General features: G+C 39.4%; 1 protein-coding gene and 1 long non-coding RNA gene across 3 annotated transcripts in view; one reads left to right on the forward strand and one right to left on the reverse strand.

Annotated features, from left to right (window-relative positions):
- The window catches only part of LOC119157825, a 93,030-nt gene that overhangs the window by 62,211 nt on the left and 18,249 nt on the right, over positions 1-12,570 (forward strand). The gene's annotated exons all lie outside the window — the stretch shown is intronic.
- The window catches only part of CDYL2 (chromodomain Y like 2), a 61,148-nt gene that overhangs the window by 23,231 nt on the left and 25,347 nt on the right, over positions 1-12,570 (reverse strand). The window contains exon 2 of the mRNA XM_037409126.1: positions 5,517-6,111. Coding sequence (XP_037265023.1) covers positions 5,517-6,111 — 595 coding nt within the window. The remainder of the gene's footprint in view (positions 1-5,516; positions 6,112-12,570) is intronic.

A 12,570-nucleotide genomic window follows, 5' to 3' on the forward strand; every position in this document is an offset into this window, starting at 1 on the left:
GTAGCCACTACACAGAGAAGAATTTTCTTTCATCTGTGCTTTTATCTGATGTTCTACCAGTTTCAGTGAGTGGTCCCTAGTTCTGTTGTTGAGGGGTTTAGTGAACGACAGTTCTGCATTCACTTTATCTGAGGCCTTGATGATTTTGTAAACTTTGATCACACTCCCCCTCAGCCTCCCCTTCTCCATACTGAAGCCTTCTTTTATTCTTGTAATCCTCTGCGGTTTAGTTGCCTGTCCCTGGGTCTTCTCTAGCACTCCACTACTGTCAAAGGGGACAACTTGCAATGATGTTACTGCTGCTGCTGTTGGTACCAGAAAGTGCTTAAAGACTCCAGATTGAGTCTGAGACTGGGGCTCCATTATACTAGGCACTGCAGAAAACATTAGAAATTTATAGTCTAAAAAGATGAGGCAGTCAGAGAGTAGGAAAGGGAAGAGAGAAAAGATCGCAATGAGCCTCAGATCACTCAGCGCTTTGGAGGATTCAGATGTCCCCATCTCCTTCCACTGCTGCTATCCAATACAAGAGGACACCTCAAGCTACTGTTATTTTCAGATATATCTTGTCTTAGTGTTTCATCACAGTTTCAGTGGCTCTGTGCCACCACTCTACCTAGTGATCCTTGTGCTGGTACTAGCATGCAGGTAGTCAACTGACCAGATGAACTCTTCTGGCTGGAAACTCACCCAGCCAAACTGTTAATTTTCAAACAGATCAGGTTTGCCTTGTAGCCTCAAGAGTACTAAAACAGGTGCAGGGGAAGGGATGGGAATAACGATCAGGATATCCTGGGAAGGAGAGTGGGACTGTTCCTTTTGTGAGCAGCAAGCATTTAAGCTGAATGAAAAAGATCATGGAGTTAGGGCTTTAATTTTTCTAGGTGAAATAAACCATGCTGCCTTACTCTTCCTGGTAAAACAGCTTGGCATTCCTCAGTCTTCCCCATAGCCTTTTTCTGTCTCCTTTCTGTCTTTCTTGTGGGTAATGGTTAATACTGTGCATACTTAAAAGCAGTGATCTGTTGATAATTTACTAATAATTTCAGACTTCTTCACTAAAGGAGCATCTGTAAGATATCTAAAAGCAATGAGTTTTTATCCAAACCGAGAAAGCAAGCATATTTGGTTGTCTTTTACTGCCAGTATTGCTCCAGAATAAATAAAACAGAACAAGCTAAAAAAACAAGAGGAAGCAGTGACTAAGTTCACAGAGAGTATTTAAATTAAGGGCACCATGAGACTACAAAGATTTTCCTAATGGAGAAAAACAGTGGTTAGTGATACGTGACAAGCAAAAATTCTTCAGCAGATGGTACAGAAACAGAGTGATGTAGAAAAAGGAGAGACAAAATTAAAAGGGAATGTTTTTTGATGCTGTCAAGAAACTTGACAAAACAATCACTCTCAATTACAATATCTGGAGAGAAAGAGAAATGTGGTAATAGAAGACGATATATGTAATCAGAAAGAATGGTACTGTTAACTCCTGAGAGCATCACTGGATGTTGTCCCACAGACTTTTTCAACATTTTCCAATTTGCAGACCCTTAAATAACTGTCAGTGAAGATGACTCTACTCTCCTTATGACAGGATGTGTGGAAGGTAGAGGAGAGGTTTTGGTGGGAAAGGTCTTTCCCAACTTCAGCAAGGCTCCAGGCCTCCACAGGGGTGCATATATGATTTTGTGCATACATCTGTAGGTATACAGCCATCCTTCTGGGGTAAATAGCTTACTGGGGAGAGTTTTACCTATAGGTTGATCAGGAAACGCTGGTACCCGAGTGAATGTCTACACAAAACGAAACACAGGCTGGTGGAACTCCATTCAAGGAGTCATCAAAACCTAATTTTCAAATAGCTATTATTTGTTTCAATAGAAATGGCATGCCACAGACAAACAAATGAAGATACTTTTTGATTAGTTATAGTTTATAAGTTACTAATTATATTGCTTGGTTCAGTATGCTGGTAGCTAAACATTATTATGATATGAAAGAATACTGGTTCAAGTTGATGGGTTTTGAAGGCCTTCAACTACAGGCCAACACTGGCAGCAGAGCTGGGCCTATAAATGAGTTTTCAAGTTGTGAGGAATTTTTGAGTTTTCTGAACCTAGGCTTCATCTCAAGCCCAGCTTAAACTTTCTACACACACGACTGGTGCACCCTTACGCTTCACTGTGAAATGAGTCTGACATTCATTTGGGCTCCATACAGGCAATCTCAAAGCTGACACAAATGCCAGCTTCACTGGATTCTGCATGGGGCTGCCCAGGAGCCACAGCTTCTGGGAGCCAAACCCAGGTCCTCCGTGTTCCCTCTGTGTTCTGCATATAGTGCCCGGGAGCCCTGCGGGCGCTGATGGGACATGCCGCGCTTTCGACTCGCAGACTCTGTGGCAGACTGCCTGAAACCTCTGGCATAGCTGGCCGCCTCGAAGCTAAACGTGGGAGCGCTGCCAAGCAGACTGCCACATTGCTCCCGGTCTCAAGGGACAAAGCCTTGGGACCCTGGCTCAGATTTGGAGAAAGTTTTGAAACGCAAGATGTTTGGAACAAAACTTCTGTTATACAACAAATTGGCATTTTTTTTCCCCTGAAACTTTCTTTATTTGGAATTTGTAAAATTTCAGACCAGTTTTCATGTGACATCTATCCCAATTAAAATGAGTTTGGGATATAACAGGACACATGGCAGAATCACATTGGCATCTTCTGGGCTGCTTCCCTGTGAGTGTGAATACTGATGGAGTTCAGTAAATTGCTGGACTTGCTGAAGAGTAGTGTAAGTTTCTTCAATCTGACATTTCAAATGATGTAAAATCCTGTATCAGAAAATGTGACTTCTCTCAAACTTATAGGGCAATATTAGGAAAAAAAGCTAGTATTTTTATTTTGACCCTTCTTCATCAGTTTCTGCCTGCTCTTACTTTGGTAGCCTCATCTCTCCTCTTTGTGGTTTTCTCCACTGTGAATGCGCTGGGTATCACAAAGCAAGACCGGAGGGATTTCTGACCTTGGGAGTGCTGCTGACTATGGGTTTTTCAGATGAGAACCAGGTAGAGATTTAAAGATTGCTTGCTTTTGCTTACAGGGAGGTCAGAATGCAAGGGAGAAAGGACAGCAAAATACAGAAGCGGTGGATTTGGAGAATGCAAAAACAGTCATAAAGGAACTTTTTCAAGGAGCTGCAGACATCAGCTGTTAGACCAGGAGCCCTCTGTGCATGGCAGAACACCTGGGTGCTTACGCAAAGCAGCTTTCTACTGAAATAGAGCTCTCTTACAGGGATTATTCAAACAGGGGCTGATGGATGCCATTCATTAGCTCTCGTGGGGAGAAATGAAAGACTTATTTGACTTCATAGTTCTTTGTGGCCCTTTGTTTTTTGTTTTAAAAAAAGAGATTCTAAAATATGGGAATTAATGCATTTTAAAGACACATTTTGTCTAAGAACTTCCCCAACGAATAACATAAAACAAATGATAAAAAAACTTCATTAGAAACAGTAAGAAAGCAAAGAAAAATAACTTTATACACATCTGTACCTAGATACGCAAGTCTTTTTAAAGAAGCAGGTAACTTTGTCAGCACTCCTGTATGAGCTCAAAGTCATCAAAATACAGAAGCCTGCGCTCTCAGTTTGAGGTGTCATTGACATCAGCAGGGCTACGTAGGCATTTAAAGCTGACCACGCATTTTGCTGGTTTGGGAGTCTGTAAGAAGATATTTGATGCCTGGCTTGAAAGATCCCGGTAGTTATAGAATGTAATCAACTAGACTGGGCAAGGTCAGTCCTACTTCCCAAATCAAGTAGCATTTGCTAGGTTGCCAGTAGGGTGGAAAATGGAAAGCAAAGAGATACGATTTATATTGACTTTTGAAAAGTTTTTGGCAGAGCAATTCACAAGAAGCTGTTAAGGAAATGAGTGCTATCATGGGCTATAGAAAGTGGCTAATAAAAATAAATAATTGGAACAAATGGTTACTTTTCATCATGTCAAATGATTAGTAGTTGGCTGCCCCAAGGACCTGCAGAAGGATTAGTTTATTTAATGTACGTATTAATGAACTGGGAAGAGAAGTATGAGAGGAAAATTTGAAGGGAATACAAAATAAGTAGAGTAAAAACCAGAACAAAATTTTGAAGAGCTTCACTGAGTCATAAGAAAAAGGTGAATTGGCAACAGTAAAGCAGATTAAATGCATAATGAAAAGCATCATACATATAGCTGTGTTCTAAATTAACTGTAACCAGCAAAGAAAAAAACCCTAAGAGCAACTGTGTATCCTCAATGCAAACCTTTATGCAGTGTGTAACAGCAGAAAAAAATAATACTCAAAAGGTTGTATCGCCACTATATCAGTAAGCAGTAGGAAACCATTTGGAACAGCTCCTGCTGTTTTTAAAAGGTATTAAAAAACCCCCACACACCAAAGGCACAAGAGGATACGGAAAACTACTAGGAATCTGGAAAGACTTCCACATGGTAGGAAGGCTAAAAAAGCTAGGGCTGCCTAATGATTGACAGGATACCTTCCACTTTATCTCTTCGTATAGGGACAAGAACTTCTTCAATGAAAGTAAAGGTCAAAAAAAAAAAAAAAAGCCCAAACAAACCCACAAACCCCAAAACCTGATCAAATAAAATGTACACCTCATTGTTAACTCCTGAAATTACTGCCACAAAGCACCACTGAGGCTTTAAATTTTGCATTGGAATTTTGAATTGGAAAAAATTGGAAAAAAAACCCCAAACCTCAAAGAATTGGACACACATAGATAATGAGGAGCTACTTAGTTGCATTAAGCTGAACAGCATCTATAAAGAACATAAACCTTTATTCTTTGACAACTAAGCTATTGGGTAACTATGAGGATCAGAAAGAAATGTCTCCTCTTTCTTCTTGTTTATTTTGAGGCTGTTTGTAACTTCCCATCAAGTATGTCTTGCAACTACTGATGTATCCAGTCACAGTCAGAGACAAGGACCTGGCAGTTCTGAGTACTCCTGAATATGACGAGCATTAATACTGAGGAACTGGAATGGTATTCAGCCATTCCACTAGGATACTTTAGCAACAGCAGTATGGATTTTGCTTTTAAAATCATCCTGATCTTTCTAGACCACTGGGTCTGAGCCCACAAGTAACTGAGAAGTGATTTGTGACTTGGTCATACGCAAAATCAAAGCTGCAGTATTATACATATCTCAGCTGTCATTCCTACTCGGTGCCTTGTCATCATTTCCTCACAAGGACTTTATACTGCAAAGGCAGGTAACAAACCCCACTGCTTCATGTCACTCCTTGGGAAATAGAAGGAGGGCAGCCAACTGATAAAAAAATGGTATAACACATTTGGAAAGAGTGTGAAACCTCACGCTCTCTCCATATCACTTGTGGAGCGTGACAATGATTTTTCCATGAGTGGCCTCTCTATTTGCAGTTGCCGCAATTAAACACAACCCCCCCCCCGCCCCCCGAAAGACCGTAGCTGTTTAAATCACATACCAATTCCATTCACAACAGGTGAATCATTACTAACTTCCAACACACTGGGCAAATTTTGTTCTCCTTCGTGATCATTTAAATCCACGTTTTGCTGTTGTGAGCCATTCCCAAAATGCCTAGAATCTTTTTCATGACTGCCATCTCCGTTCTGCAGACCATTATGTGGCTTTTTCAGTGGCATGATCTGTAAACCGCTGGGAGTAGTTCGGTAAGTCACAGTTTTAGCAGCCCTGTCATTAGCAGATGCTGGCTTTGCTGCGTATCCTCTTTTCTGTTTTTGAAGAGATGGATTAATTCTCTTTCTTTTGTGTGTTGACCCTTTAGACTTCCCAGATTCAGAAGGTCTATGTGACATTTTCTCAACAGATGTCCCTCGGCTTTCCCGCAAAAATTTTGGAGCGCTGGCCTGTTTCCCATGTCTCGATCGCTTTTCTCTAGTAACATGTAGTCCATTGAACTCATCAATAAATTCCTCACAATGTAATAGATGATGTTCAGGTTCCCAGGTGTCTTCATTGCTTCCGTACCCTTTCCACCTGATGAGATATTCCCATTTGCCCTTCTTGTTCTTCCTTTTGTCTACAATCCTCTCTACCTAAAAGAAAAAAACAAAAATACTGTATTAGAAAGAAAAATAGTTTGGTCATGAAAATTATGTTCTTCATTTACAGCTAGGAAGGCCTCCCTGACACTGTAAAGGCACCTTAGTATTAGTAAGATTCTCCTGAAATACAATGCCTAAGATATGCACTGACATGGAAAGCCTAACCAAGCTAGCCAAAATGTGGCAATCTATTTTACAGATTTAAATTTACCTTATTTTCATAGGATGCAGTCCCATTGGATGTATATAGACCATGCTGACTGCTGAGGAGAACCTACTTGATGTGTGTACAAACTGCTTGACGTAACGTTTAGGAATCAGTGTTACATGTGTCTGTTCGACAAAGAATTCCCATGAACAGACCTGGCGGTGCAGGAGAGGAACGCGGTATTTTGACAGCAAGGCCATTTCCCCTTCTGAAAACATTAGGAAGAGACATAAACACCTGGTCAAGTCTAATCGGGGAACCTGCAATAGCCATAGTGTTAATGAATGTATGATTTTTTTGAGAATCCGGTTGCAAAACGAGATTATTACTGTTACATTCCTCAGCTACCTCTTGTCTGAAAGAGCTAAATATTGCATCTTTTGCTACATCGTCAGTTCCTGATCATTCTCCTCAATCCACACATGGTTTCCCTATGAACATCCCCATATTTCTTCATGTCTTGGAAACTCTCTTGAACAGAGAACTCACTATAACAAATGACAGTATTTCACACCAGAGATCTTACTTGCATTAGTGTGCATCCACTTTGCTACTTCCAACTTACAAATATGTATATTTGTACATGTATATGTATATGAATGCAGTATTTGAGTAAATACACAAAAATTGCGAGTGCACTAATTAAAAAAAAGGAAACGAAAGGCATAAAGGCAGGATTCTTACGCAGAAGTAATGAATTTGATGAACCTATGCCAGAGAATGTCAGTTTAAGGCACATTTCCGCACCAAGGGATAAGGGACTGTATTGGGACTACAAACTGAATGAGAATTAACAGTATCATGCTGTTGTGGAAAATGGACGGTACAACTGAAGAAATCTTTGTGCTGTCTCAGCACTGGCAGCGTCTCAACTAGAAGGAGACGGCGTATGAAAACCCGAGCACAATCAGGGGACGCACATCATGAGTTTAAATTGCATCAAGTGAAATTCAGATCAAGTCATTAAGAAAAATGTTGTAAAGGCAGTAAGAATTAAGCATTGGAATAGGTAATGTGTGGCAGGTATGGAGGGTTTTTAGAACAAACAGGTTTTGTTAGACAAACATCTGTCATCAAAAGTCATTGCTGGAAAATCGGGTTATGATGAGAAAACCTTTTGAAGTCTCTCCCAAGTTTTATTTTCCGATTTTTTTAATGTTTTTATATTTTTAAAATGTGGCTTATAAAGGATAAAGATGCCACCAATGAAAAAAATATAAATCGTTATCATTAACCAAAAGCACTATTGTTAATTTAGCAAAAATAAATAAGTGGATAGCTAATGTAATAGCTTTCAGGGCTCTTCAAATAAAAATCATCTGATGTGAACAACAGTGGAATCTGTATGGAGAATTTAACCTTGAAGAAGGGCAATCACAGCAGTGTAAGTAATTGTTCTTTTTAGGTCCCCTGTTAGAGCAAACCAATGGATTAATTCTGTCTGCTCACTGGCTGGAACTGTACATTCATAGAAATCTTGGTGGGTTCCCCAAAGGAGTCTAAATGTAATTAGCAACTAAACATTATACTTCTATCTCAATTCATTTATGTGGGAACTGTGCTAAGATATCTGTGTCTAAGTCATAGTGGACAGCTTTACTCCATCTCCAGGGCACTCGACTGCAGCATCCCAAACAGCTTGTTCCTGTGCTTTGTCTTATCAAATATCTGCATAGAACCACCAGAGAAGCAAAACAAGGCATCCTCTTTACTCTGAATTTAGCACAGTCCCCTTCAGGATTGCTCAGCATGGCAAAACAATTAGCTGCAGCTCAGTCCAGGCAAGTCTGAAATCGTTTGTCTAAAAAGAGGGAAAAGTCCTCACAAAAAAAACCAAAACCAAACAACCGACCAGCTTTTTTTTTTTTTTTTTTTTTTTTTTTTTTTTTTTGGTCTTCATTTGGGGTGTGTGGCTTTCAAATGTCAAACTAATAGACTTATGATTTTGTTGACTTTATAGAGAGCAGCTATCCAAATTATCTCTGGCTTTAAAATACTTCTCATCCTCCCGTCTGGGGCTAGCCAGAAAGACTGTACATTTGAACCATGGAACTCTGTAGAGGTGTGTGGATTGTTGGTGGATTTGTTGCTTTAATTACTGCAGCTTACTCTACCAAGGAGCAAAACATACGTATATATATACACACACACACATATATATGTATGTGTCCTGAGGAAAAAAAGAAATTGCTGCTAAATTCAGTAGACCACAGCTATCATTACTGTAGAGAATTTGGTTTAGTGCTATTCCGTCTGTAGTAGCTAAACAATACATGCCTTCCCCTCCCGTTTTCATTCAGGAATTTGGACTTGGAACACAGACTGTGTCAGGCTGATGCTACCTTGGAGTAATTTGTCTTCCTTTTGAGGGATTACACCAGTTGCATTCCTCCACCTGCTCAGTGAAGGAAGAACCTGAGGAAGGACAAATACTTTGCCATTCTCAGAACCATGTACAAAAACCATCTCTTCAACCTCAGCTTTTGTCACTCATGCACATATCTTTAAATTTAACTATACTGATTTCTCATTTTTGCATTGTTGTTCTACTACATGCAGGAAAAGTGAAGGGAAGAGGTTTTGTGGAGAGCGTTTTTTTAATATGGAAAACATTCAAATATTTTGGTGATGAGGCATTACGCATTTCAATTAAGAGGATAAAAACATGAGTGGTCTTTATTCCCGGGAAACAAAATACTGGCAATGGAGAATGTGATTAACCAGTTCAACACATCATGAAGGGAGAATAAAAGTATTTATGAAATTGGGTCAAATTTCATAAATGGTTTTAGAAAAAACATTCAGAAAGGAAATATATTTAGGAGAGACTAAGCTTTTCATTACAAGATTTTCAGAACAAAACTGTCAATGTTTCACTTCTAATTTATGTAGCAAAACTAAAATGAAGAGGGACTAAATAAGCTGAAGACAATGTTTTGTTTCTGGTCAACCCTCTTTTCAATTTATTGTTTTGCTGGGGAGAAAATGAAAAAAATGTGGCTTGATCCAAAATTAGTTGTTTTCCTTGAGTATTTTGGTTCAGCCATCATACCCACTGTCTTGACTAATGATGCATAAAAAGTCTGAGTAGATATTTGCCTCATCCTCATTACTGCCTCATTGTTCATTACTGAATGCATTTGAGGGTAGCATCGAATGTACTTGACCTCTCAACATGGTCCCTTTTCTTTCTCGGGGCTTTAAGTTCTTCACTGATACTTATTCCCCGCAAAGTGCCACTGTGCTCCTTCACCACATACAGTGAAGTGCTTCAGTGTAGGCATAAATATCAGGGTTTTACCCACACCTGGTACTTTCTGTCCCAGTCTCCTTCTATTCACAGTCCACAGTAATAACAAACATCACTACTTTGTTTTTTTAATGATGAATATTTGTTTTAACGGGTAGTATATAAAGTAATAATATTTCGCATTTACTTAAGGTTACACAGATTCATATGAGCTTTCTTAATGAGAAATATTTCTGTGACAGCTAGTGATTAATAGAAATAATACTTTCATTCCTTCCCTAGAATAAGCAAAACACAGTCCTGAGAATATGCAGAAAAATATCTATGGTTTCAATGTCTGATTTTCCATTTGTCCCCTCAGTTCTGCCTTTAACAAGAACCGAATGACATCTTCCAAAAGTGACCTTAGTAGATGCAGTTTGCCACATCCTTGAATTCACTATATTTGGTTTGGAAAACTAAGTAATTAAATTTATTAAAAGTGAAATGACTGCAAACAAAGTTTGCAGGTGTATCAACAGTTAAGAGAGTGTTAGGATTGACATACACCATTACTTGCCTTTTTTCTACATTCTTTCTATATGCCCCTCTTGTCTAATTTCGGATGAGTTGAGGTGCTGATATATCACCATATAAATGTGTTTAAAGAGAACCGATAGAATGAGACCATGGCATCTGTGCAAATGCACTTGCAACAAACACAGTTTTTATCTTCCAACTAGCCTTAAACCTAGCTCTATACACAGCTGCACAAACTAGGATGAAAATCATAATAAAAGCCTATTTTTTAAAAAAGAAAAATAATTGTATTCTGAACAATGTGAAATAAAAAAAAATAATAATCAATTACAGTACAAATATGTAGAGCTTAATAAACTTAGTGTTGTGCTTATATATGCAGGTACAATACACATCTTCCTTCACAGAAGATTCAGGGTCAAAATCACTCATTTAACAGTGCAGTGTTACCGTCCACTTATAAAAAAACCCTACAAAACCCACCAAAACACCAAACAACCGTCCACCTAGGCTAAGTTAAAAGAGGGTAATTCCTATTGAATTTTTTCTACAGGTATAACTGTAAAGTCAGAACAGCGTATCTTACAGTTCACAGTTCTAAAGAGCATAAATAAAAATCCTTACGTTCCTAGAAGACAGCTTCCAGGAGATCAGTTAACCTCCAGAAAGGTTTGGAGGACTGCCTGTCTACTTAGTGATTTCCAAAATAAGTACATGTCATCTCCTCTTCTTGCCATGTGCACCTATGTAAACAATTTAAACTGTAATCTGTGATGCTCAGATGGTCTCTGTTAGTGTACTGTACAGGGCAGCAGACTGATTTCATGACATACACTAGAAAAACTGCTTTTCATTACTATAAATTACAGGACTTGCACTGGTTTATGTGTTTTTTTCATTGGAGGCCTTTGTCCCATGTTGTGCCTCAGGGTGTTGGAAGGGTATTTGAAGGAAGTGCCAAGGAAAGAAAGGCAGTAAGATTTCTGAGAGAGATAAAGGCCATCTGATTCAACATGTCTGTCTTCTAAAAATTCATGACTGCCCTAACTTCCTCCTTTTTGTTACCTCTGCTTAGAAATAATGTGTCTCATTAGTTGCAACACTCTTGCTTGCTTGCATTTGTAAGTTATTTGTGTTCCTCTTCTATTTGTATTTAAATTCTCAAAATCTGGTAATTGGAGCATTTGTTCCAGATGTACAAAAAATATGGCACTGTATCTTGTGAAGCAGTCAGTATTCACATTAGAAAAATAATACTGGAATGGATGCTGGGTCTCTCTTCAGAATCTGACCCACAGTTTAAAACGTAGGGCCAATCAATGTGCCAGCTAGTGACACCCACCCCCTCCCAGCAGCGAATTTGTGTAGTTACCTGGAAGGTCAAAATGAAAGTGAAAGGGCTAGATAGTAATAAAAATGAAAGAGAAGACATTCCTCATCTGAACTATTCACAGGGAAAACATCAAATGACATCTTCGCAGGAATTTCAGTGAACACCCCATTAATGTCAAGAAGACACTGCTTTTTATTCAGTTCCTTTTTTCTCTTCTTAAGCATATAGATTTTTAATTTTCTACAACCTTCTTAGAATCAAAAGAGGTCTTAAACTTGCTAGGGAAATCCCCAAAGTTCCGCATTTTCACTGGAAAAAGCTCATCAAGCCTTATATTACGCATGGTTGCAAACCACCGCATTAGGTGTACGTCCTCCAACACATACATACGAAGACTTACAACAGAACAACTGCGAAGACTTACAACAGAACAACTGCGTGCTGTAAAAGCTCCTGCTGCTCACTGTACGTAAGGCTGGATCTTTGATCTTCCGCTCCTGATAGGCAGCAACGCTGTAGAGGCTTCCAGCTACATGACTCCATGGTCCAGGTTTATGTAGAAACCCAGAAACCACTGCAAGTTAGTTGTATGTTACAGTAGTGACGTGGCAATTAGAAACTACTGCTAAAAGTGGTGTTTTCACATTCCTGAGACTTCTCCGGACGCAGCATTTTGCCTGCATGAGTACACACTGCTAGTTACCTTCTCTGGCATTCAGGTGTTTTAAAGAAACTGAAAGATTCAGTTGAGGCGCTTAGGCAAGCAACGTGATTTCCTCTTTGTGTAAGGAGTCTTCTGGAAGAAGGAGCTTGCCTTTATTAGCAGTCCAGATCAAATGAAGCCCTAGCTGAAAGCTTGCAGAAAAAGAGCCAGCCGCAGCTTCCGTGTAGACTCATCTCTAATGACCTCACATCATTTTTCTTGGAAGTCCCGCCTTTCTCTGAAATTCAGTCTCATTGAACCTGGAATTCTGGTCTGGTCTCTGTTGTTCCTTACTAGCTGAAAACTGCCCTGATGCCACATCAACTGCCTGGTTCCACACGAGGGCTGTGTTTTCCCCTTGATGTCATCTGTCCCTGTTGCTGATTCTACTAACAGAACCTGGTTTTGTGCCCTTCTCCCATTTTGTTTACAGCAGC

This window comes from Falco rusticolus, chromosome 15 (genome assembly GCF_015220075.1).
Source record: "Falco rusticolus isolate bFalRus1 chromosome 15, bFalRus1.pri, whole genome shotgun sequence".
Lineage (NCBI taxonomy): Eukaryota > Metazoa > Chordata > Aves > Falconiformes > Falconidae > Falco > Falco rusticolus.